Source organism: Esox lucius, chromosome 17 (assembly GCF_011004845.1).
Source record: "Esox lucius isolate fEsoLuc1 chromosome 17, fEsoLuc1.pri, whole genome shotgun sequence".
Taxonomy (NCBI): Eukaryota; Metazoa; Chordata; class Actinopteri; order Esociformes; family Esocidae; genus Esox; species Esox lucius.
In genome coordinates this window covers 19,535,068-19,560,970 of record NC_047585.1, presented here as the reverse complement: position 1 = coordinate 19,560,970, position 25,903 = coordinate 19,535,068, and the positions used below count along the sequence as shown (strand labels likewise).

The following is a 25,903-nucleotide window of genomic DNA, read 5'->3' as shown; positions in this document are numbered from 1 at the left end:
ACCCCAAACAGTTACAAAATAAATAAAATGTTCAAGATAAAAAAACACTGGACTGTTCAGAAAAAGACAACAATGAGTCCAGATCTAAATCATATTGCACCCTGAAGCGGTTTGCACAGGATGACTAGGCCAAAGTGCCAGAGGAGCAGGAAGATCATCCATGATTTAAAAAAAAAGCACTTGATTAGTTATTTTGGCTGTAGGCTGTGCTAACAAATGGTGAGGATACAGCGTAAATGTTGTGCCATTTCAGTTTATTTTCTGATTCCAAACGATATATTAGGTTCTAAATCAAAAACAAAGGTTCTGTAATATTAACAGACAAATAAAAACTTTGATCATTTTCAACTTATTTCTAAAGACAGTGTAAGTTAGTGAAAGAACGTGCAGGGGTGCCTCGACTTTTAGCCCAGATGGTAATTAGGATGCTGAGGTTAAGGGCTAGAAACTGTCAATAGAACTTGATAGTTTATTCTGGGTCTTCTTATCAAACACAAAGTAGGAAGCCAGTTTATCACACAGGACAGGGATATCTAAAACAATATGTAAGATGTCAGGTTGTGAATCACCGTCAAATCACTTGGAAACGATGAAAGTAGAATCTTAATTGTGACTATCCTTCATATCTGTACATGTTTGATTTCTTACCCCTATTTTTACAATTTTCCTATTAAATAGATATATTCAGATGATAAAAATAATAAAATAATCAAATTATTAAATCCCATTTAATTTAGAGACAGTGGAGCATCTAAAATAAAAAGAACTAGAATCCAAAATAAGAGGAACATGATCTCTTCCCATCCTCTACGGTAAATGCACCTAAACTAATAATGGTTTATTGTGTCAGGGAGACGGTAGTGTCTGGACATTTCTATTTCTGGTTCTTGAGAGAGTCTATTTCTGGTTCTTGAGCAGTTCATCAATCTGTGTTTTATACATGTTCTTGACGTCTTCCAGGTCAAGTCTCAGCTCCTCTGCTTCTTCTGCCTTCTCTCCATACATCTGAAGTATGGTGTTGTGTCTCTGTTCCAGCTCCTGCAGCACAAGAACACAGGCTCAGAGGAGCGCGCCAGAGGAACACACTAGCAACCTTAACTGGCCATTGTCCTTTTTTGGTCATTTATTTCTGTTTGGATAAAACATTTCTGTGAAGCATGCTTATACTAACAATAAACCATCTGTTGAGATGTCAGTGCCCCATAACATGCTGGGTTTTAAGTACATGAATCACAAAGAGGGATCTATACTGACGGTAATTCTACTGGATTAGTATGAACTGATCTATTCCTTACCTGAAGTTGCACTTTCAGTGCGGGGATCTCCTTCACACTATCCTCCATCTCCTCATTCTGATTGGTCAATCTGACCATTTCCTCAGCCAGGGAAGAACGAGTCCTTTCCAGACTAGAGATCTCCAGCTTAGGGAGGAAGGGAGGGAGGGAGGGAAAGAGGGAAGGTGGGGTGAGATTCGGACGAGCAGCCATCCAGACATTATACACCCGACCCACTCTTCCCCCTGTAGTCCGGTTAGCAGTGCGAAAGTGGTGAGGCAGGCGGAGAACCGGTACCTGTAGCTGTGCTATCTCTCCGTCTCGGAGTTTGAGCTGGGACTGCAGGTTCTCTATGATACTGGAGCCTCCGCTGAGCCGAGCCGCCTCGTAGAGGTTGGTTCCACTCATGGACAAGGTCATCGTCCCCAGTGAGTGATCCAGAGGGTCCTCCTGATGGTGACAGAACATCCCACATCAAACCATCCAAATAGGCAAACTAGATCTGACTTGGCCCTGGTCTTTGAGTTTCAATGGTTTGTTCTTCAAACACACACACAGAGAGCACAGTTTTTCTTAATCTCTCACATAAACACGACATGAACATGAGTGTTAACAATAAACACGGAACAGCAGCTTGGCTGAGTCAGTGTGTTTGTGTAGACAGTGTGTGTGAGATTGTGGACTGAGTGTGTATGAGTGGTGGAAAAAGACGGTGTGGATCCCTCAGTGAGCTGCATGTGGGCGACGCGGTGCAAAAGTGAGCCTGATGATCCAAAATTCAAATGAATCATTTCCAAATGAAACCACATTAGCATCTTTGCTGTCAATATTTCTATGTTTAGGGGATGCCATGAATTGGTGCATTTAGAGCATTGTTGACAAAGTCACAAATAAGGCATTTCAGTGCGTCATATTTAATGGCTCCTAGATAAGGAAAACACCTTGAAATCTTCTCAGTAAAGCAGACCATCATAAATGTTTCACATTTTATAATGAGCCTAGTTCATCCTTTTGTGGTCAATATCCTTTCTAGCCGTGTAAAACCCTTAACATCCATAATGCCTGTGAATGTAATGGATAACATTCGAGCTCAGCTTCAGAAGTTCACCCATTCAGTGTGAGTGATAATTCGGGGATGTGTTCTTGAGACTGAAATAGTTGTTGATAACTAGTTGAGATTCCCTTAGAAGACATGCAGCAACAACAGGTAAGGGAGTGGTGCCTGGACATGTTCACTACTCAGGATTCCTGTAATTATACACTCCTATGGTCCTGGTTCAGGGCTCTAAATTGACCGAGGTTTACTCTCATACAGCTCCAGTCAAAAGTTCACTTCAATGGGTACGTGTGTCCAAACCTTTGACGTGCACTGTCCTGTATACCTTTGACGTGCACTGTACTGTATACCTTTGACGTGCACTGTACTGTAAACCTTTGACGTGCACTGTACTGTAAACCTTTGACGTGCACTGTACTGTAAACCTTTGACGTGCACTGTACAGCAAACCTTTGACGTGCACTGTACTGCAAACCTTTGACGTGCACTGTACTGTAAACACTTGGATGGTACTGTAACATCCATAATACATTGTCATTATTCACTTAAATATTCACTCCTTCCAAGAGGTACTATAAACACACATCGTTATGTTCACTTCTATGTGGAATGACCATTCGGTCATAAATTCATTCGGTGGGAAAAGTGTTGCCTTCTATTAATACTGAAATTGTATGACGCCATCCCTAATACTGGTCTAATACTGTCAGTTTAACTAGGTGTACCTGGGAAAAGGAGGTGTGCAGGCCCACGTGGTCTACTCCGCTGATGGAGCTGGAACGGGACAGGGAGGGCGTAGAAGAGGCTGGGGGTTCACCCACAGAGTGAACCAGTGCCCTCCGCTCCTAATGATAGAAGAGACATGATTCATGTCTGTCTACTTCTACACATTGGACTGATTTAATAACAGATACACGATAGGCCCAGAATATTGCTAAGCAGATCTACCTTTTCCTTCAGGGCCTCCTGTGCTAGGTAGCATTTCTTCTTCTCTTGCTCTACCTTCATTTTCTCCATCTCCAGCTGATTGGTCAGGAGCAGCTGGTGGGAGGAGTCAAAACAGGAGGTTATTGACATGTGAAGAAAGTTGTTACTTTACTAAGCTACGTAAGATCCCTGTTCCAGTGTGCCTTACCCTGGACAACAGCCCAACAGATGAGACATTCACAGCAATACAAGAGGTCAACATATTACCAAGATAAATCAGTAGCCAAAACTAAGTTAATCTGGATTCACAACAAACAAATTATCTGCCAGAAATACTTCTACAAAGCCATCCATATCCCAGCACTGTATACTATCATGGTAAAGGTCTAAAGCTCTAAGACACTGACCTCAAAATAGCTACACCAAGCCACACACAACTGACTAACAGTTTTACATTTTCTAAATCTATCCAATATCATGGTCTTAACATACTATGCTGTTCTTTTAACACAGTAGCCAACCCTACCTCTGACACCATACACCTGTAATACATGATCCACTTTGATTACATTTCATGACCATAATTTCACACACCCATCCCATAACCATATCCTCCACAAACCTTACCATTGCATCCAGCTACAATTAATGACTTCAGCATATCTTATTCCTTTTCTAAGTGGTCTCAAATAATTTCATCTGATGAACTAAACACTAAAAGAATGTTTGTAATCCAGTAATGGCAGGTTGAGGAGGGCAGGGGTCCGACTATACCTTCTCCTTCTTGGCCTCCTCCAGTGCTCGGGTGTGCTCTCCCCTCAGATTCTCCAGCTCCACATGCTCCCTGCACCAAAAGGGTAACAGAGAATGGCCACTAATAGAAAGGCTTCAAAGGTTTGCATGAAATATTAGTCTACCCGAAGGCAACTGACTACTGTGCAACAGTCTCTCTCTTTTTGGAGCCCCTGTTTAAGGTCCTCTATTACCTGCAGCTTTCATCTTCCAGTTTCTCCCGCCTGGTCCTCTCTGCATCCAGCTGTCCATGGAGACGCCCTTTCTCCTGGCGAAGCAGGGAATTCTGGGATTCCAGTGAGGCCAGCTGGGCCTTAATGGCCAGCAGCTCCTCAGTGGCTGCTCGCTCTTTTTCCACAGCAACAGCTAGCTGGGCTTGTGCCTCCACTGTTGAGTCAAAAGACAGAAAGTTACAAGAATTGAATGGAAAAAAAGAAAGACAAAAATATTAAAAAAAGAGTATCACAACTTTTATATAGGTTCTCTTCTTGTAGTCACTTGACTTCAATTCAGCTATCCATCAACTTAAGCTTCAATGTTACCGAAATGCTTTCATTTGACCATAAACTGGGATTTAGTCATATGGCCATTATTTTAAAAAGTTTTGGTCAAAACTGGATGTTGTATACTAAAGTTACTGAATATTGTACAATGAATATGATGAACTGAGATGGTGTCAATTCACTTGAGTTCTCAGAGATTAGAGCAATTAAATACTGAACAAAAGACTGTCTCACGGAAGCTTATCAGCGTGATTGTTGTCCAGGGTTTTGACTCGATTGCAGTTTGGATGATTTTATGGAAAATGCTCACATGAAATCCATAGATTAAAGCCAAATTAATTTATTTTGACATTTACAAATTGTAACATAATGGACTGATAGTTTTGTTTAGTGTATATCAACAAAACAGTGCGATTTCTATAATATATTTTCTACAGAACCGAATTCAGGACAATCTGAAATGGCAGATGAAATCACCCCACCTAGTCGATCTGAAATGCTCTTCTCTAGTTTCTCCCACGATGCCGTCTGGCCTCCCAGCGACGCCTGCAGGTTCTCGATCTGCCTGAGCAGTGGCCGTGTTGCCGAGGTAACGCTCTGACTCAGCTCCTGGTTCCGGGTCTCCGCCCCCTGCAGTCGCTATGGAGACAACGAGCAAGCACAGGGTCACTGTGACCGCTGACGCCTGACGCCCAAAGCACGAGTCGAGGCTCTTACCTGCTGCAGGTCCCTGATCTCCTCCCTCAGGTAGTCCTCCTTCCTGGCTTGCTGCTGTTCCACCCTCTGCAGAGCCAGCCGCAGATCAGCAACCTGGTTGACCAGAGCGTCCTGCTGCAGACGGGCCTCCTCTTGGGCCTTCACCAGGGCCAGGGCCAGCTCCTCCTTAGCCTGGGTTTCCCTGATCAGAGCAACCTCCTGGGCTTCACTGGCGTGGCTGGCTTTGGCTTTGTGTAGCCCTGCTAGCTCTCTGAGATCACACAGGCAGACCCCACTTTAGTACGGTGTTTTCAATGCCTTTCTGACATTTAGTTTCATAGCTTGACTAGCTTGCTCACCACATGATAAAATTCAGTCATTGTTGTGGTTAATTATTATTACACTTACGTGAATAACAGATGAGGGGTGAAGTTAACGCAGTATAATTAGGCTTTCAGTCAGAGAAATAGGTTTTGGTCCAATTCGTAAGATCTAAAATGCCTATTTTAACTTCTGTTTAGCATCATAAAAATAATGTGATTCAGATGCACTTCTGGGAAGAAAAATGTTTGCCCTCGTCTTCAGACCAATCCAAGCATTCCCAAACAAGCCTTTATCACCCGATCGATTTAACGAAGACAGAGCGCTCAGCTGTGATATGCTTGAGCTATACTAGTTGTATTGGATTGACAATGTGCTTTAAAGCCTCCCCACTAGAGACTTTAGCCATCTTGTTCGTATACAGGCTATAACACGCATGTCTATATCAAAACATTTGGCTATTTCCACTATTACAAGCATACAAGTGTGTATCACTTTACGTTTGTGTAAAGATGTATCATTTTGGATATGATTCATCTTTTTAAAAAATGCTTGTCCTTCCATTGCACAGTCATTTATACATTTTTATTTATTACTAGCAAAATAGCGTTGCACTTCTGTCGTCATCTGATAAAAATGTAGGTTATTTCTGACTATTTGCTTAAATTGATTGTGTAATGACACATTACACACCTTTATTGAAGAAGAACGGTTATCCTTGAAAATAAAATGCAGTTGGAAATGCTTAAATATTTTATAAAAATGAAGATTGCTCGAAGTAAACAGGTTCTGCTAACAGAACAGTGTAGCAGGCAACCTTACTTGTAGGAGTTGTCAAGGGCAGCCTGTAGGCTCCTGTTGTTTTCCTGGAGCTCCTCGGCATCACTTTGGAGTTTGACTATGTCCTTCTCCTGGTGCTCCACCACAATGGACAGCTTCTTAATGCTGTCCCTGTGCTGCTTTTCCACTTGCTCCTTTCCTTCCAGAATCTAAACAGGCACACGGTGAGACATTAAAGGGAAAGTTCGTCCTAAATCATATTTTGGTGACAGTCCACTTAAAGTGAGTTGCTCCTTCAGGTACATAGTCATTTTTTTAAACAATTCATTATTCAGCCGTTTCAGTGAGGTCTTAGCCTTCTCAGCATCGTAGGAATTCATGAATTCAAGATCCGGACATACTTCTCCTGACCATTGAAGCAATGTTATTTTTCAACAAAAACAAAATATATACATATGTATTTTCACTGGCCTGGTGTAGATGTTTGATCTCTTCCTCCTGCTCTTTAAGCTTCTGGTTGTTTTTAGTGATTTTGGCCTCGTTCTCCTTCTCTTTGGCCCGCAGCTTCTTGATTATGTTGGAGTGTTGAAGCTGCTGCTTGGACAGCTTATCGCCCTCATCCAGGAGCCCACGGATCTGCTCCTCCTTCTCACGGATGATCTCCATGGTCTCGTTGGAGTTGAGTCTGGTGGACAGCTCTTCCCTCATCCCCTTTATTTCCTATGGAGAAACATGCAAGTAAAAACACTGGAGAAGACGACATCAGCTGTCGTGACAAAAAAACGAGTGAAATGTAATTTACATAATATTTTATTTAATAAATAAAAAAATTTGGAAGCCACTAAAAACATATTTCACTGACACTGAAACAACTGGACCATCAACAGAACTTATCTGATGGAAAGCAACATGTTACTTATCAGGTAAACTACATTGTCAGTGCCTCACAGGAAGCTTTCCCCTGCTGCTTTCTACTAATCCTTAAGAGTAAGCAATGATAGTAAAACCAGCAGAAGTGCTGGGCTTGTTTTACCTTCTTGGCGATGTCCCTTTCTTTGCATGCTAGCTGAGCTTTCCTCTCTGCATCTGCGATGCGCTGGGTGAACTCCTCCTTCAAAGACTGCACACTAGTACTCTCCTCCTTAAGACCTATAACCTCACTGCAACACAGAGACCACCAGCCTTAGATATGGCCAGTCAGACCCATAAACCAGCACTATTGAAGTTTTCAGTCGGAACCCCATTTTTTCTGCAGAATATGTGGAGCCACAATATTTTTGTGGCAGAATTTCACATTCCCCCTGCAAACTATTTTCTGTTCTTAAGATAAATAAATAACTATGTATTTTGGGGACCCCACTGCAGTTCACCTGTGATCCCATTAGGGGTCGCTACCTTAACATTGCTGTACACCAAACAAAAAAGTGGAAGAATTGGCCAACAAGCAAGGATTATTTGGGCCCTTATTAGACACAGGTTCCATTTTATACATGGGTTCCAAATATGGTCAGGATCTCGATACTCACTCTTTAAGGTTGTCACACTCTTCCTCCAGCCTGGCCTTATCTTTGCTGACTGACAGCAACTGCAACTCCCTCTTCTCAAGGCGGCTTGACAGCTCATCAATTACCTAGAAAAAAAGTCCACATGAATGTCACTGGAAGTGTAAGCAAGCATGGGCAGTAACCCATATACCAGTGTATTTTGAGGCTGTATCGTTTTCAAAAGCACCCTTCATAATTCAACAAAATATTTACAAAGAGCATGTGAAGATCTTAAAGATTAAGTAACAATTGAAATGCACTACTAATGTTTGCCTTGATCTACAGCCAGGTCACAAAGTAAATACACCCCCTGGAAAGGTGTCTTTGTACATACGGATTAGATCATTACCTCAACGCCATTAGAGACTATACTTTGCAATCATTTATTAACCAAAACTAAATGGAAATGCAATTTCATAGTGTGGGAAAAAGTACATCCGTAGCTTCAATAGCTGATGTTGGCTCCTTTGGCTGAAACCTCATGTAGTCGTTTCTTGTAACTGTCTATATGTCTCATATTACATGTTTGATAAAACAGAGACCTGGGCTTTTACTAAGCCATTGCTTAAACCTCCATTGTTTCTTTTTGAGCCATTCTGTTGTAGTTTGCAAATGTGTTTTGGATGATTGTCCTGTTCAAGACCAGGGGCAGCTGGTCATTAGGGGCAGGTGAGGCACAGCCCCACCTGTTGTCAACAGAACTGCAACAAATTTTTTATTTCTCGAAGATTACTTCCTATAATTTATTATCTTCCTATAATTTATTATCTATGAATATAGCATCTTTCTAAATTGCATTTCATTTGTGTTAGGATTTTATTTCATGTTCATTGGTCCCTGCCTTGCTGCTTCAGACTGCGTTCTGACGATTCGAGGTCGCAGTAGAAGGCCACAGGCTAAGCGTGAATGTGGGGCTAGCCCCTCTCTCACAATGCAATGTACATTGTACATGCGGAAATGAATATGCAATATGTTGTTGATATTAATATGCATGCTCAGAATGTTAGTGTGATCAATGTAGATCACATTAATTTGATGCCAAGTGGGGTGACAGTCAGTAGCCCCAATACAGCGTAATTTCGTATTTCAGACCTGATTGGCTGTCTGTCTGTCTGGTGCCAACATTAGACGGCAAGAAGAGTGAGTAGGGCAGATAATCTTAGCTAGATTGTTAGCTTCACAAACGCCAGATAACTTGAGAAAATGGATTTCATACTCGAGCACCGGTTTGAAACCCTTAATTTGGAGGAGAATCTTGAAGTAAAGCGACTTGGTGCCCATCAGCCATGGGATATTGTCATCACTCAAACTGCTGGTAAAAGTAACCACAGGTTTAACGTGGAGTGGTTTTTGAAGGGGGCTAACGGTTAGCATAAAAATAAGCCACTCTTCTGTTTTCCATGTTTGCTATTTTGTGGAAATGGTACTTGGTCGAAGACGGGTTACAAAGATTTGAAATATCTTTGAGAGGATTGCAAAACATGAGAGCAGCGGGAGTCATCTGGACAATGCTGTGAAATTGGTCTTACTTGGAAGGGTAAATGTCGCAGCCCAAGTTGACAGTGCATACAGGCGCTCCATTGAGCAGCATAGCAAACATTGCCATACAGGCAGATGAGACAACTGATGGTCACAAATGGTGGTTGTGTTGCGATACATGTTGTCTGACAATACAGTGACAGAGAGGTTTTTGAAGTTTGTGGAAATCAAAGATAAAACAGGACTCGGCCTCTCTAATAGCATCAAGGGTGTGCTGGAACCACTGAAGCTGGGAGAAAAGCTCAGACTTATGATGGTGCGGCTGTAATGAGTGGAAACGTCCGAGGGGTACAGACGCTAATGAAAGAGACATACCCACATGCCCAGTTTGTTCACTGCTATGCTCACCAGCTGAACCTGACCTTACAGCAACTTTATTCAGCAAGGATGAGCATCCTGAAGGTGTTTTCTGCAGATATAACTGCTTTTGCCATCTTTTTCACGGGCGCTCCAAAACGTGTTGTGGCATTTGGTGAGGCAACACAGAGACACATTCCAAGGACCACCGCTGTACGATGGAATTTTTAAATTAGAACTGTCAATGCAGTTTGGGAAAACCACGCTGCACTGCTCCTGTGTATGGAGGACATACGCACACAACCAGGATGGGATGAGGCCACCATAAGTGAGGCATACGGCCTGTCAAAAAAACTCTGGGACCGAGCCTTTCTGCAGCTCCTGGAATGTTTTTTCTTCCTTATGCCAGAAGTTGATGTTTTATACAACAGTTTTATACAACAGAGCATCAATGCATCTGGGATTAGCAGTGTGCTCACTCATTTCAAGGAGAATGTGCGGAAGCAAACGGATGAATGAGCTGCCACCGTTCACGATGGAACAGACGAGCCAGGCCGACAAGTAACCAACACAGTGCCGGTGATGAAGGAGGCATGCGACACAGTCATCTCCCAGGTGGAGCAGAGGTTTTCACTAAGTGACCACATGATCGCTGCTAAGCTGGTTGACAGCTCGCTCTTCCCACAATTTGACCTTTCATTCCATACATCTGAGCTTGACTGTGTGGTGAAACTATGGCCTCTAGGAAACGAGGAAAAGTTGAAGTCTGAGCTGACCACTCTGTACCGCCACGCTGAGCTTCACACTGGTAAGACGGCCTGGTCTCTGTTAAGATCTTGTCCATCGAAAGCCAGCTGATTCAGCAGCTACATGACTTCATTCCTAAAGTCATTGAAGAACCGCCATGCCACCTCTCTTCAAGTGAGCGAATGAGTGAAAGCATATTTTATCATCCTGCCTTTGTGTTGCTGGTCGGGGCATTGGTCATATTTTTGTGCTGGATGGATTGATATAGATGGTGATGGGTGTCAGTGTGTCCATGCTTATCTATTAAGGTTGTTGTCATAGAATGGGTCTGTATCCCTAAAAAGTTGTCTTTCCACTTCGTTGTGGCCTTCAGTGGTGTTGAGCTCATTGCTGTTTGCGTATGACCCTGTAGGCACATTGGTTCTGAGCTTGGTTGCATTCCTAATTTAGGTTTGTAAATGTGACAGTGGTAATTTTACATGTGTGTGAATGAGAAGGAGAGCAATTACACAAGAAGGTCTCTCTCTCTCTCTCTCTCCAGTGTGTGTACTACAACACCTGGTAGAAGCAAGCTGCTCTGTCGTTAAAAGTGTTTTGTGGAGCCACGCTGTTTGTTGAAATAAATACATCAGTAGCAAGAGGGAGTTTTGTAGCTTTACTGGTATGTATCCTATATTTTGAAATGGTTTGTGCCCCAGCAAGTTTTTACATATAAAAACACCACTGTTCAAGACATGCTCGGTTCAGGTACAGCTTTTTGTCAGATTGCATCACATTGTCAAAAATTCTCTAGTACCATATGAAATTCATTCTTGACTCTATGATGGCAGGTTGGCCAGCCCCTGAGGCAGTCACAAACCATAATGTCACCACCATGTGCTTTACTTACAGTTTCACATGTAAATGTCAAACATTAGTAACAAAATTTTTTAATATGGAACACATTTTGAACAGCTCAGGGTTCCAGCTATGTTTTTTTGTATGCTAACCTAGAAGTTATAGATAGCTTGTCTGCAAGTTCAAGCTTCTTAATTACAGCAGACAAACAATTCCCTCCTGGATTAAGTGCAACCAACCTTTCGGGATACTGGAATAGATTGAGACGTTCTTTTCTGACCTTTTATTTTAGTTAATGGTCAAGTGTTTGTTAGCATTTAGATTGCATCCACTATTTGAATTCGCTAGTATGTTGTCAGCAAAAATACAATTTTAATACAAAAAAGTTTGGACAGCAATGGTGGAAAATGTGTGCACTGCCAGTACTCCCGTAAACCCCAGTATGGTACAGGAAGGTTCAAATAATGGAGCACAATGTTGAATTCATCCTAGTTTGGTGAACGCATCTTTTCCACAGGGACTATTTACTTTGGCATATGAACAGGATTGACCCACAGTCTTGATTCTGCTCTCCAAAGGTTGGTATTTACAAGGCACACAAACCGACGCACACTCAAATAACACGCACACATTTAAAAATAAATAAAAGTGGCGTTGCGCGTCACAAATGTCTTGATATGGACAGGTGTTACCTTTTGTAGCTCTAGAATCTGACATGTTGACACTCCTCTTTTCTCCTCCGTGATTGGTGGGGGCAGCTGGGCCTCTGGATCAGGGATGGGGCCAGAAAGTGCAAGATCTGCCTCCGATTCCCCTTCTACCAGGTCCTCTGGGTGCTCGCTGTTAACAGGCGTGGCACTGCGGCCACTCTCCTCCATCTCGTTCTCATCCTGAGACTGATCTTTCGCAACTTCCGTCAGGCCCTTCTCCCCTGCTTCATCCTGTTCCTGGGCGGTGCTTGACACTATGACAGGTCGTGAGGGCGCGGCCCCGGCCGTGACAGACGCCAGCGTCCGGCTCCCTGGGATTTCATCGTCAGAGTTGACCTCACTGACGCTGCGGCTGTCCAGGGACTGCACGCTGAACGAGTCGATGCGTTCGAAGGCATCTGAGGAGGAACCGCAGCTCTCGGTCAGCTTGGGGTAATCCTCCAAGCGGGAGAAGTCCCCACAGGCGGAGGCTGAGAGCAGCTGAAATGAGCCCTGCATCAGGTGGAGGCCTGCCTTGGCCTCCGCCGTCTCCTGCCTGGAACTGGCCGAGCTCTCGCTCTGCACACTCTCATGGTCCAAAACCTCAATGTCACTTGTGGTGGAGGTGCCTGAAGAGAAAGCACTTACGGGTGGGGAGGGGGTGTTGCTCTGCCGGTCCTCTGATTTAGGAGAGGGTGTGTCACTCTGCCTGCCCTCCGCTTTGGGGTCTCCAGGCTCTAACATGATTTCCTTAGGGGGCGCGGGAGGAGCTGGGTCAAAGCAGGGCTCCGGTTCAGTGTTGGTGGTAGCTGCTGAGGCGTCCGCAGCGTCATCGCCTGAGGCATCAGGGTCGTCTTCAAGTTGGGTTTCTGAGGGATTCAATTGTTGATCCTTTGGTTCCTCCTCAGGAACACCAGTTATACCCTCCACAGTGGATTCCGTCCAGCTTTTATGAATTTGTGGACTGTCAGAATCATCCGTATCTGACCCCTGAGGCAGTCCTAGGAGGTCTGGTGTCTGAACAAGAACAACTTCTGAGGAAGACCACAGACTTGAAGACTCTGTCAAGACTGCCTCATTCTCAGCAGATTCCTGTTCATCCAATCTATCTGCCCCTTTCGGACCTGGTTTGCGAAGGGCCGCATCGTCCTTGACATCAATGTCCTTGTCCTCCACATCCTTCTCTTGTGGCCGCCTGCGGGACTTGGTGGGTGGTACAGACACCACCTGAGTGCCCATGACACCCTGGAGGTCTCCTTGGGCAAGGAACGCACTGAAGAAGTTCTCAGTTTCATCCACTACTGTGCGAGTGACAGGGGTTGTTATGGCCTCAGAAGAGGGAGGAGGAGTTGTGGTGCATTCCTCTGGAGCAGAGTCCCATTGTGTCATCCCCCATCCACCGCTCAATGGGGTCTTCACTGATAGATCTAACGAGACAACAGGTTGTAGTATTTGTTGATTAATGGCCAGAAGTCAGACATCAATACCAAGCAGTAATATTAATCCCAAAACTACTACTGCCAATAAACAAACACGTAAAGTTAGACCTATATGCCGTGAATAACCGTCGGGATATGTTAGCTATTAACATCAACAATAACATAAGCAAGGTAGCTGGGTACATCACTGTACCTACCTACTAGCTAACGTTAACATACAGTACTTGACCTACCGTCATAAGGCATTACCACTGTGTCATCCCATTTGTCTTCTTTAATGTCAAGAACTCGGTCAATTGATTTCTGAGCTGTTGTCAAAGCTTGTTTGGCAAAGCTTGACAGCTGGGTAGAGCTGAACCAACTCATGATGATATAGATGTCACTTGCAAGCTAGCCAGCTAACGTCGTTATTGAACGCTCTTTAGCAAGGAGTATGGACATCAGAATTAGGTTTGCTAACAAGTGAGTTAGCCATCTTACTGATCAACTTCAAATAACATGCCCATTACACGCAAGTGCCGAATATGTTGTTGACAATCTTTGCCGACTCTAAGTAAAATACTCCAATAGCAATGCGACCCAAGCAGCGAATTGGCTAACTTGGCCAGCTGGGTAGCTAGCTAGCTAGCTAGCTAACGTTAACGACATCAACAATCAGACTATACGCCCCTTGAATCACATAAAAAGTATATTGAAAGACAACATTAACAAGATAGTCCATCCATATGGTTGGAGGAAACGCACTGCCGCAATCAGGACGTTAATGCTGAAATGTTATCTGCTTTCATTAATCGTATTTTCCTAGAATCGTTGATTTGTTTGGGTATTTCTGGCGACCAGAGAGACAAGCTACCTACTTCCTTTCCACGTAGCAGCAACGAGCTAGTGATGCACAATTCGCGAATGATTCATTCTTTATGAACGACTCTTTTTACGGACTCGAGTAGTTAGGATGACATGTTTCTAATGGATAAACGACGTGTGCACATCACCGGATATGCGTTAATATTTTAGCAATTCACTCAATTTCCTCACAAATTAACGAAGTGACTCGAAAGAGACGTTATTTTTACTGAAAATATATCGAAAATATCTGAATCAGTAAAGAGTCGAGGTTACCATCGCAACAACCGACTACAACCAGCCCAAATGTGACGTCACTATATTTCTCTAATTGGTGGTTTCTTGTTCTGCTGACCTCTCTTTAAGTGAGTGGTTGAGAAAATACATATAAAACACGGTTTGTCTTGGAGTAGCTAGTACCTTCTCCACAAAAGAATTTACAGATAGTAAGCAAACAAGCAAGTTTATTTATATAGCACAATTCATACATTGAAGCAATGCAGTGTGCTTTAGAATTTTTAAATAAACAAAAACAAATACTCAAATGAAAACATCAAAACAAATGAAAACATAACAATAATAAAAAAAATACAATAAAGAAACATGTAAAGATTAAAAATGGGACAAAAAAATTGGAAGCTATAAGGCTGGTTAAGTTTGTGCTCAGTCATAAGCATGTGAAAAGAGAAGTGTTTTTAACCTGGATTTAAAAATATATATGTTTGGGGCACATCTAAGATCTTCTGGTAGTTTATTCCAGTTGTATACAGCATAAGTGCTGAACGCAGCTTCTCCATCTTTAGTTTGGACTCTGGGCTCTACTGGCTGTCCTGTGTTCATGGATATAAGAGCCCTGCTCGGTTTATATTCTTAAAACATATCAGCAATGTATTCAAGTCCTAAATCATTCTGAGATTTATAAACTAAAAGCACCACTTTGAAACATATTCTGTAACTGACTGGGAGCCAATGCAAAGATTTAAGAACCTGAGTGATATGCTCTGTTCTCTTGGTCCTGGTTAACATTCTAGCAGCAGCATTCTGAATGAGCTGCAGCTGTTTTACAGTCTTTTTCAGGAGTCCAGTTAAGAGGGCATTACAGTAGTCAACCCTACTAGCGATAAAAGCATGTATGAGCCTGCTCTTTTTGGTGACACCAAGCCTTTGATTCTGGCTATATTTTTTAGATGATAGAATGCTGTTTTGGTGACCGCTTTGATATGACTGTTAAATGTGAGGTCTATCAAAACACCAAGGGCCCGAGAATCCAGCTCTTTACTAATACTTGTGCTTTTATTTTTGTTGCCAAACACAATAATTTAAAAAATGTTGGTTCATCCAGGTATTTATGTGCTCTATACAGTGACACAGAGAGTCTATTGAGCTGTTGTCATATGGTTCGAGAGCCATATATATTTGTGTATCGTCGGCATAGCTGTGGTAGTTAATGTTGTTGTTCGGTAGAATTTGGCCCAGAGGTTCACATAGAGATTGAACAGAAGCGGTCCGAGAACTGATCCCTGTGGAACTCCGCATGCCAGCCGCCCTATCAGATTCATGATTCATGATTTTATCTAGATGGCATCTAGATAAGATCTGAACCAATCAAGGAATGTCCCGGAGAGTCCTACCCAATTTTCCAGCCTATCTATAAGTGTTATATGATCTACAGTGTCAAATGCTGCACTGAGAATAGAACCAGAACTGTTATTTTATCAGAATCAGTATTCAGCCGTATATCATTTAAAACTTTAATCAGGGCCGTTTCAGGACTGTGGTGAGGTCGGAAACCTGACTGAAATTTGTCTAAGAGTCCGCTTGAGGTCACAAAATTGCTGAGTTGTTTGAAGACAACCTTTTCATTGATCTTGGCTATAAAATTGAAGCTGTTTTTAGAGATGTTGGGAAAATGTCTGATTGGAGAGAGCTCTTAACTATTTGCTGTATGTCCATTGTTATAAATTGTATGTTCAGAGCTAAAAATTGTTTAAGAAAAGTCTGATGGCAGTGTGTCAAGACAGCAAGTGGAAGCTTCTTCTAGGGATTTTTGATCAATTGTATTATGTCTTGGTGGTCGTGGTGATGGTACAGAGTCCTTGTTAGACTGTGTAGTTCTGATGGTCTGTCTAATACTAAAACACAGGCAAATTAATTGCATTTCACAGTGGACATGAGTTCTGATGCTATCTGCTTGTGTTTGTAAGTTTGTCGATCATGACAAATAGAGTGCAGGTATTGTTGATATTCTTGTTGATCAATTCTGATAAATGTTGCTGTCTGGCCCTGCGTAACTCATTGTTGAAGCTACCAAGGCTTTGTTCATTGATTTCATAGTGATGTCATAGTGAATATGAAGTTTAGTTTTCCTCCACTTATGTTCCGCTTTCCTACATTCTCTTTTCAGGGCGCTTACCATCATGGTGGTTCTCCATGGTGTTTTCTGTTTACTCATAGTTTTCCTTACCTTTACCGGTGCAACACAATCCATGACATTCAATATTTTGGTATTAAGATTATCCAGGGGTACATCAACTGACTCAGCACTCTCAGTTGGAGAGATAGCTATGGCTTCCATAAACTGAGCATTGGTACTCTCATTAATGTAACTTTTCTCAACAGAAACAGAGTTTACTGGAACATTCAGGGTGATTCAAAAAAGACACCAAAATGATCAGACAGGGCCAAGTCTTTAACCATGACAGAGAAAACATTGAGACCTTTAGAGATAACCAGATCTAGAATGTGGCCTGGAGTGTGTGTATGCCCTTTCACATGTTGAGTGAGATCAAAAGTGTCAAGTAGTACAAAAAGTTATTTGGCATTGTTGTCTGTACTACTATCTAAGTGGATGTTCAAATCCCCTGTAGTAATAAACAAGTTATAATCAACTGATATAACAGAGAGTAGTTCAGCAAAATCATCAATAACATTTGCAGAATATCGTGGAGGTCTGTAAATGGTTAAAAACAACATTTTGGGGGTACCCTTCAATGTAAAAAAGAGGTGTTCAAAAGAAATAAAATTACCTAGTGTATTTTCTTTGCACTGGAATGTATCTTTGAATAGGGCAGCCACTCCTCCTCCTTTCCTACCATTTCGACATGTATTCATATAGCCAAATTTTTCAGGTGCTGTCTCGTTAAGAATAGTAGCACTACAATCTTCTGCTAGCCACGTTTCAGTTTTCATAAAATCTAGTTTGTAGGATATTATAATGTCATTTACCAAGAATGATTTGTTGGCGAGAGATCTGATATTAAGTAAAGCCAGGTTAATAGATATTATAGGGGTTCCTGGACTAGTAGGTTGACGTGTTACAGTTAACAGATTAGACAAGTTTACTTTATGGGTTGCATGCTCACGTTTCCTTCTATTTCTAATCAACACAGGAACAGAGATACTGGGTACTAGCTTGTACTCAAAACAGTCGGCAAGGACAAGGACAACTTCTGGAAGCATTGGGTGATTTTAGTTAGATGGTCAGGAGAGGGGGGATGGATACACTGCCTATGAGTACTGTCCTTCATCCTTATCTTGTTTGGGAATGGCATACCAAGAGCGTGACGTAGGTTGGCACCAAGCAGCTGGCATCCCATGGCTGAACCCCATCAGGTCTAAAGCCTTTACAGCTCAAAAAAATATTGAAATTGTCAATAAACCTTATCCCGTGGTTGAGGCATCCTGATGTCAGCCACGTTTTCAGCCCAAGGAGTCTGCTGAAGGATTCATTTCCTTTACCCAATGTTGGAATGGGGTCTGAGATAAAAACATGTTGAAAGTTGTTTATTTTCTCTAGTAGCATAGAAAAATAATTTTTCAGGATCTCAGAGCCAGTTTTCCTTTATAGAATGTAGATTTACTTTGGCCTTTGAAAAATGTGTAAACATATGTGTTATAAGGCTAAAGACTGTACATCAGCATTGCCCTCAAAACAAAATAATAATAATGATGAATGCCAAGAAAAACTCAGCCCCTTTGCTTGTTCAAGGCCCTGTTAGGAAATACAATTGTAAACTGCTGAAACACTAATATTAACCAACGGTAACAAAACCAATAGCGTTTCACCTTCAATACCAAGAAAAACATAACAACACACAATGTCTTTACAGCTCAGTGGATTGAGCCGGTCAGGTGCAATGATGAGGTTGTGGGTATGATTCCAAAGAGGGACTGTTTGCCTTTTGTCATTTTTTGAAAATTCCATCTTGACATGCAAGGGACACAGATTTCGCCAAAGACTGACTGTAACGGTGCACCCTTGTTTTTGAAAACATATCCTGTACTGATAGAAATGGTGTCGCCATGTTTATTGAATTGCTCCAGTTTTGTTGAATGACAACTCAGCTATCTTTTGAAAAATCCCTAGTGATTAATAGAAGGGCAGATATTTTGCCAGTAGCTGACAGAAACTGTATAGATTGAAATGAACCTGTTCGGTGTGTTGGTGAGGTAGAGACACAAGACAGTATAACTTAAGTATGAGGCTTCCTTGGCAAGGGCGTACACCTAATGCAAATGCTCACAGACTTGACTCACATGGTCTTACACATTTCTTGTTGGGTGGCATAACATGTTGAACATCATTTGCTCCTTCAGACCTTCCAATGGACCTTGAAGTGTGTGACCAAAGATGAGCACTGCTTGACTGAACCCAAGAGATTACTGTATGGACTCATGTATAACAAACAGCACAAAAGGCAAACCTTTGTCACTATCTTTCTCAGTCTTTATGTAAGTATGTAACAGGGTGGAACATGCCTTTTTAGTGTTTGGTATTAGTTGGGTTCTTTTCACATGAGTGATTTTGTGTGTGTGATTGGTTGACACGGGTGAATTTACAGTGGGATATAATTAACTTGGGCATGTACAGGTATGCTTGATTGAGTTTTCTTTTAGCCCTCCCTATTTAATGGTGTCTTACCAGTCACACAGGGGCTGTGCAGTGGATTGTTTGTGTGCAGGTGCGAGAAGCAGTGCTGCGCCGAATGCGTTGTTGAACTTCCCTCCGATCTGCGGTAATCAAGAAAAGTGTGAATTAACCTTGTCTTTGAACTGGTTGGTGGAAGTATCTAAAGGACTGACAGGCTACAGCAGTTCTCGTTACCTGGGACACAACATTGGGACTCAAGACTGCGGGCGGTCAACCTTTAATGAGGCGCTTCCCTTTTTTGTAATTAGAATAAAAAACCAGGACAGATGATTGTGTCGCGTCATTTCTCTGAAATCAATGCATGTTATCTTATTAATACGCACTAATAGAGAGAGTTACAACTGGTGTTGTCGGCAGGATTTTATTAATTAAGTCAGAGTTGAGCAGCGAAAGGATGACTGAACAGGCACGTCTGAGTAATGAGACAATTAGTTATAGGATGATGCCAACATTTGTTGGAGATTTAAATATGAAAACTGCTTTTAACCTACAAAATATTCCAGAGGAATTTAGAGCCGATTTTCCATTAGTCATTTAGATGGAAGACAGATTTTAATTTTGCCTTTAGCAAAACGAAATACAGCTGAGCTTATCTTTACGGTGTTAGAAGCTCTTTATGGTGATAAAGCCTTTGCCTCAGTCCTGCGCTCTCAGTTTTTCAATGCTAGACAAGAACCCCATGAAGATATCGAAGGATTTACACTCAGACTTCAAGAAGATTTTGCAAGGCTCAAAAGAAGAGATCCTAGAGGGATTCAAGACGATGATGGGCTCCTTAGGGACCAACTCATTGAAGGTCTGGCAGACCCAGCTATGGAAGGTGAGTTCAAGACCAAAATTCTACTAAATGAGAACCTCACGTTCAGCCAAATACATACAGAAGTGATGCTGCGGGAACAAGCTTATGGAAACAGATGATCAAGTACATTGTCTGGCTACAAGGAGACTAAGGCAAGCGAGAACCAGTTGGAGCAGGTGAAAAGGGAATTACAACAAGAAATTAACAGTCAAATGTCTACAAAATCTAAAGAACTCTCTCAGTATTTATTAAGCGAGATTCGGGCAGAATTTCAACAGGTGTCTCCTCAACAGCAGTCCATATGGAACCAGGGACAAAATAGTCAGACCCCAGTTCCAAGAGCTCCTCTGCTAAGATATCCTGCAAATTGCTGGGACATTATTACTAAAGAAAGTTTGACAAGGCCTCGTTCTTTGATGAACTTTGAGCAGCAGGTGTCACGTCCTGGCTATGCCCCTAGCCATCTCTGCACTGGGCTAGGGCCATAGTCAGGACAGGACGGAAGGTGGCACTTCTAGCCACCTCCGATCCTTTTTTGTCTCCCCAGTTGGAGGCAGGTGTATATCGTTGCCTCCAATTGGGGACCCTATTTATGTTTTCTGTGTGACCACACCTGGTGTGGTTCATTTTGGTTTTTGTCACTGGTTGATGCGTTTGGTTTCTCGTCGTGTGTGGTGCTGTTATACGTTATAGTTCATGCTACTGTTGCATGTATTTGTTTTGCTGCTTAAGTCAGCCCTTTTCTTTCGTTGTGTTTTGTTTGTGCTTGGTGTTTGTTTGATTTAAAGGGCCAACAACGACTACCTCCGCCTGCGCCTGGTTCCTTACTCCCGCAACCCATGACTGAAGGCATGATGTGAGGTTATGAAAATATGCACCAGAGAGGCAACCTTTTCAGATACATGGGTTTGTAGGGTATGTTTGTGCTGTTAATCGTTACCCTTTGAAGATTCCAGGGCAGAGTGAAATCCTAGTGTGGGGCTGAACCAGAACTGGTGTGCATGGAAAGGACTATCAGTGTCTGGTGGAACCCCTCATGGATAATGAACCGCTTACAGCCAGAGCATTGTCTACGGTTCAGCAGGGATGACTCCCCATCAGAGTAAGGAATATTGGCAATGGACCAGTGTATCTACACTGACATCAAAAACTTGCCAAAGATTTTGCCATAAACCAGGTTGATCCAGGAAGATGATGTGAGCATCACTAGGCTAAGTATGCAGGTTGTACAGGTTAGTGTTGTACAAGTTCAACATACAGATGTAGAACAACTTGTTCCTTGTTCCTTTTGACTTGGAAGGTATAGACATTTCCCCAGAACAAAAATTTTAACTACAAGCCTTAGTACAAAAGCCTTAGGCTGTGTTTGCTGTTCACAATGACTATGGGATGACTGATACGGTATAACATGTGATCCCAACTGGAGATGCAGCCCCAGTCAGGGGGCGTTACAGACAAATACCAGCTAAAATGTATAGAGGTAAGTGTTGATTCAAGGTATGCTGAGGTCTAACATTGTTAAGCCACGTACTAGCCCCTGGGCAGCACCCATTGTTTTGGTTAGAAAGAAAGATTGAACTTTGAGATTTTGTGTGGATTACCGAAATGTAAACTCATTAACTCACAAAGATGGTTAACTAAAGCAATGTATTTTTCCATACTTGATCTTGTTAGTGGCTATTGGCAGGTCCAGATGGACCTGGCAGATAGACAGAAGACTGCATTCACCACTCCCATGGGTCTTTTTGAATTTGATCGAATGCTGTTTGGCCTCTGCAATGCGCCTTTTACTTTTCAACGATTAATGCAAACCTGTCTAGGCGAGCAAAATTTGGAAACTCTATTGATATATTTAGATGATGATATTGTATTTTCTCAACATTTCAAAACTCATCTAACACAGCAAACTAACCAAGCATGGCCTTAAACTGAAGCCAACTAAATGCTGCCTTTTGAAGAAGGAAGTTCAATATCTGGGGCATCAAGTTTCTGCTGAGGGTGTGGCACCAGATCCGGATAAGGTGAAGCGTGTGCAGGGTTGGCCAACCCTTAAAACAGTGAAACAACTGTGTGCATTTCTAGGATTAGCTGGATATTACTGTTGATTTGTAAGAGGCTTTGCAAGGATTGCCAAGCCTCTGTATGACCTGTTAACTGGACTGTCCCGAAAGCAAGATAAAGAGATGTTCGCCTATCCTGATTGGCTGGAATAAAACATGTGATGCAGCATTGAACACTTTGAATCTCTTTTTAACCACTTCTCCAATGTTTGCTTTTGCTGATTTTACCCTGCCTTTTGTTGTGTATACAGATGCTAGTAATAAAGCTACAAGAGGGCAATGAACGTGTCATTAGCTTTGCAAGTAGAAGTCTACATCCCTCCGAATGTAATTGCAGCAGTTATAGTTCATTTAAATTAGAATTTCTGGCACTTAAATGGGGGTTTACAGACAAGTTTGCAGAATTATTGGCAAATTCAACTTTTGTAGTTTGTACTGATAACAACCCCTAAGACAAGGTATTCCACTCCTACCAGAGAGAACGTGGGAGAATCTCCAAAACAATGACCCAACACTAAAGAAGGTGCTCGGTAACCTTCAGCGAGCAGAACCACGTAATAGGTTGGAAAGAGTGAAGGAGTCTGAAGAGGTCCGGAAGGTATTACGGCAATGGGACCCCCTCTCCCTGAAGGATGGTGTCCTGGTCCGGAGCTGCCAAGATCCCAAGGAAGTGGAACCCAGGATGCAGGTGGTGGCCCCAGCAGGTGAGACATTAAATCTGGCAGTTGTATCATGGACAAGCAGGTCACTGGGGAGCAGAAAATACATATTTTACTAAATATGCTTGTGCAGTTGTTACAAAGGACCAGACAGCATTAACTGCCAAGACTGTGTGGCAAAAGGTAATACAGCCCTTTGGTGCACCTACTGTCTGACCAAGGGGCCAATTTTGAATCTCAACTTATGCAGGATTTATGGAATAACTAGAAGTCACACTACGCCATATCATCCGGCTGGAAATGGAGGGTGTGAAAGGTTTAACAGAACTCTTTTAGGCTTGCTGGGGACACTAGGAGAAGAGATGTCACTGGCATGACCACCTACAGGAAAAGATTCAGGTATACAACAACTCCGTACACAGTGCCACTGGATATACACCTCACTACCTTATGTTTGGAAGACATGGGTTTCCCCTTCAGGATTTGCTCTTGGTGAGCGAGTGCTGGTGAGACATGAGGGCAAAGGGCCGAGGTAAGCTGGCTGATCGTTGGGAACCCCTCCCCCATGTGGTAGTTAGACAAACTGGGCCAAGAATACCAGTTTATGTACTTAGACCCGAGCAAGGAGGGAGGGAAAGTTTTACATCGCAATTTATTGAGGCCCTGTTAATTTCCGCCTAGTGCCCTTGTTAGGGACGGGGTAGGCCCATGTAGTCAAAATGACTCCACCCAGCCTCAGTCGTCCCCAATTTAGCCAAAGGGAGAAGGCCCCGGTAGCTATTCCTTGGGTTGGGTTTTGGACATGGACTGGTGTGGAGTCAAGACTAGGTGATGTGGGCGATGGGGACGCTGGGCGAGCTCGATTCGGCGATGACAGGACAAGGGGAGCTGGACAAAGTGATCAGGGCTATCTGGAGCCGGAGGTAGCGTCTGAGGAGCCCGTGGTTGGATTGGAAGGACAGCTCATCGAGGACATCTAAAGGGGTTCCCCCTAACAGATATAGAGACTAAAGTTCTAGAGACTGAGACTTGGTATGTTCATTGGAGACGCTGACTTTTCAGCAGGGATGTATGTAACAGGGTTGGAACACGCCTTTTTAGTGTTTGGTATTAGTTGGGTTCTTTTCACATGAGTGATTTTGTGTGTGTGATTGGTTGACACGGGTGAATTTGCAGTGGGATATAATTAACTTGGGCATGTACAGGTATGCTTGATTGAGTTTTCTTTTAGCCCTCCCTATTTAATGGTGTCTTACCAGTCACACACGGGCTGGGCAGTGGATTGTTTGTGTGCAGGTGCGAGAAGCAGTGCTGCGCCGAATGCGTTGTTGAACTTCCCTCTGATCTGCTGTAATCAAGAAAAGTGTGAATTAACCTTGTCTTTGAACTGGTTGGTGGAAGTATCTAAAGGACTGACAGGCTACAGCAGTTCTCGTTACCTGGGACACAACATTGGGACTCAAGACTGCGGGCGGTCAACCTTTAATGAGGGTTTTCCCTTTTTTTGTAATTTAGAATTAAAAAACCAAGACAGATGATTGTAACCATTGTGTCACATCATTCTCTGTTCAGCTCTGAAATCAATGCATGTTACCTTATTAATATGCACTAATAGAGCGTTACAAGTATATGCATAACATCCTTTTAAAGTAAGGTGCCACCGTTCCAAGGTGCCCTGACTCTCTGGATGGTAAGGACCAGAGACCGGTTGGGACCAGTTTGACCGGTTGGGACAACTTTGAGTGTAAGTGAGTTCCCTAGTCGGTCTGTAGCACTCTAGGAAGGCAAAACGTGAAGAAATACGTAATCAAGGCTTTTTTCTTTGGCTGTAATATTTCCTAGAGGGATACCTTCTGGATAATGAGTGGTGCTGCACATGATCGTTAGCAGAAACTGGTTACCAGACTTAATCTTAGGTAATGGACCCACACAAACCACTATCACCCTCTTAATCGGTTCACCCAGCACTGGCATTGAACACCGCAGAGAAGGGGGTATAACCTGTTTTGGATTCCCTCCTAGTTGACACACGTGACAATTGAAACAGTACCGAACTATGTTGGGCTTTAGACCTGGCCAAAGGAAATGACAAAGAATACAATCATGTGTTTTTGTGATCCCTAAATTGGACCTCGGGGCACAGGGACAAATGGAAAATGATGAAAGGGGAAGGTACCAATCACTGGGGACGAGCAGGAATGAGGAACACATTGATATGGAATGACAGAGAAATAAAAACATTGGGATGAGTCTAGGGGACATAACAGGGGAAGAAACATTACACTGCATAAGTAATTTTGGTAAAAATCTTTTGACAGATTTTGCTGCTGTCTGGCAGTCACTGGGCCACCTTGTTTGTAAAATGAAAATCTACTCCAGAATGAAATCAAACTGTAGAATGTCACACAATACGGGTAAAAGTTAAAACATTTATAGAAATATCCTTCTCAATTGACAGGAAGGAACGGATTCGGTCATCCACGGTCAAAAAATATTCAACCTTGATGTTTCAATACAAATCTACTCCAGAATTTAGTCATTTTTGGAACAATGTCTCTCGATTCGTAGGGGGACATGGATTTTTAGGCAGGATGACAAAAACCAGTGTCCACAGTTTCATTGGTTAATGTCTTATCCATATATTTTAAGCTTGAAAACGATTCACTTTGTAGCACACTTTGTAGAGCATGCTTCTAATGCCAGAGGTTGTTGCTCAAAATACCGCAGTAAAATGTATGTTTAGAGATTTTTGGAAAAATCCCTGTGGCTGACAAAAAATGCATCCCCAGTGTAGCCCAGTTTGTAGAGCAGTATGCTTCCAATGCCAGAGGTTGTTGGTTTGGATCCTGCTGGAGTCAATGTTAGGTAATTTCTGGAAAAATCCACAGTAAAATGTAATGTGAATTCTCTCCTCTCTCTTTGCAGGCTGAACATTTCTCTTGATGTTTTAAACACATACAGAGGTATCAGGCAGCAGTACACTCACCTAAAGGATTATTAGGAACACCATACTAATACTGTGTCTGACCCCTTTTCGCCTTCAGAACTGCCTTAATTCTACGTGGCATTGATTCAACAAGGTGCTAAAAGCATTCTTTAGAAATGTTGGCCCATATTGATAGGATAGCATCTTGCAGTTGATGGAGATTTGTGGGATGCACATCCAGGGC

General features: G+C 42.6%; 1 protein-coding gene and 1 long non-coding RNA gene across 4 annotated transcripts; one reads left to right on the top strand and one right to left on the bottom strand.

Moving 5' to 3' along the window:
* Positions 1 to 235: 235 nt before the first annotated feature.
* Positions 236 to 14,419, bottom strand: tmf1 (TATA element modulatory factor 1). The gene is made up of 15 exons (XM_010881805.3): positions 13,676 to 14,419; positions 12,007 to 13,430; positions 7,877 to 7,980; positions 7,384 to 7,510; positions 6,822 to 7,070; positions 6,393 to 6,559; positions 5,271 to 5,520; positions 5,036 to 5,192; positions 4,245 to 4,437; positions 4,033 to 4,102; positions 3,280 to 3,372; positions 3,057 to 3,176; positions 1,572 to 1,724; positions 1,296 to 1,421; positions 236 to 1,038 (listed from the first exon to the last, which is right to left on the bottom strand). Exons 1-15 carry the CDS (start codon positions 13,806 to 13,808, stop codon positions 898 to 900), a joined length of 3,507 nt encoding a protein of 1,168 aa, XP_010880107.2. The 5' UTR covers positions 13,809 to 14,419; the 3' UTR covers positions 236 to 897.
* A 6,227-nt stretch (positions 14,420 to 20,646) lies between these two features.
* LOC117592945 lies at positions 20,647 to 24,198 on the top strand. 3 transcript variants are annotated; one of them, XR_004574686.1, is made up of 5 exons: positions 20,647 to 20,870; positions 20,964 to 21,116; positions 22,326 to 22,401; positions 22,551 to 22,778; positions 22,984 to 24,198. It is a non-coding gene; the product is annotated as an uncharacterized LOC117592945 (long non-coding RNA). The 3 variants fall into 3 exon arrangements; XR_004574685.1 differs by having other exon boundaries at positions 20,647 to 21,116; XR_004574687.1 differs by lacking the exon at positions 22,326 to 22,401 and having other exon boundaries at positions 20,647 to 21,116.
* The last annotated feature ends 1,705 nt before the right edge of the window (positions 24,199 to 25,903 follow it).

Coding starts and splice junctions, on each gene's coding strand:
- tmf1 (XM_010881805.3), bottom strand. CDS start 13,808: ATGAGTTGGTTCAGCTCTACCCAGCTGTCAAGCTTTGCCAAACAAGCT. Junction 6,560..6,821: donor AGATCAAACATCTACACCAG/GCCAGTGAAAAT, acceptor GTGCCTGTTTAG/ATTCTGGAAGGAAAGGAGCA. Junction 1,039..1,295: donor CACTGAAAGTGCAACTTCAG/GTAAGGAATAGA, acceptor CTTGTGCTGCAG/GAGCTGGAACAGAGACACAA.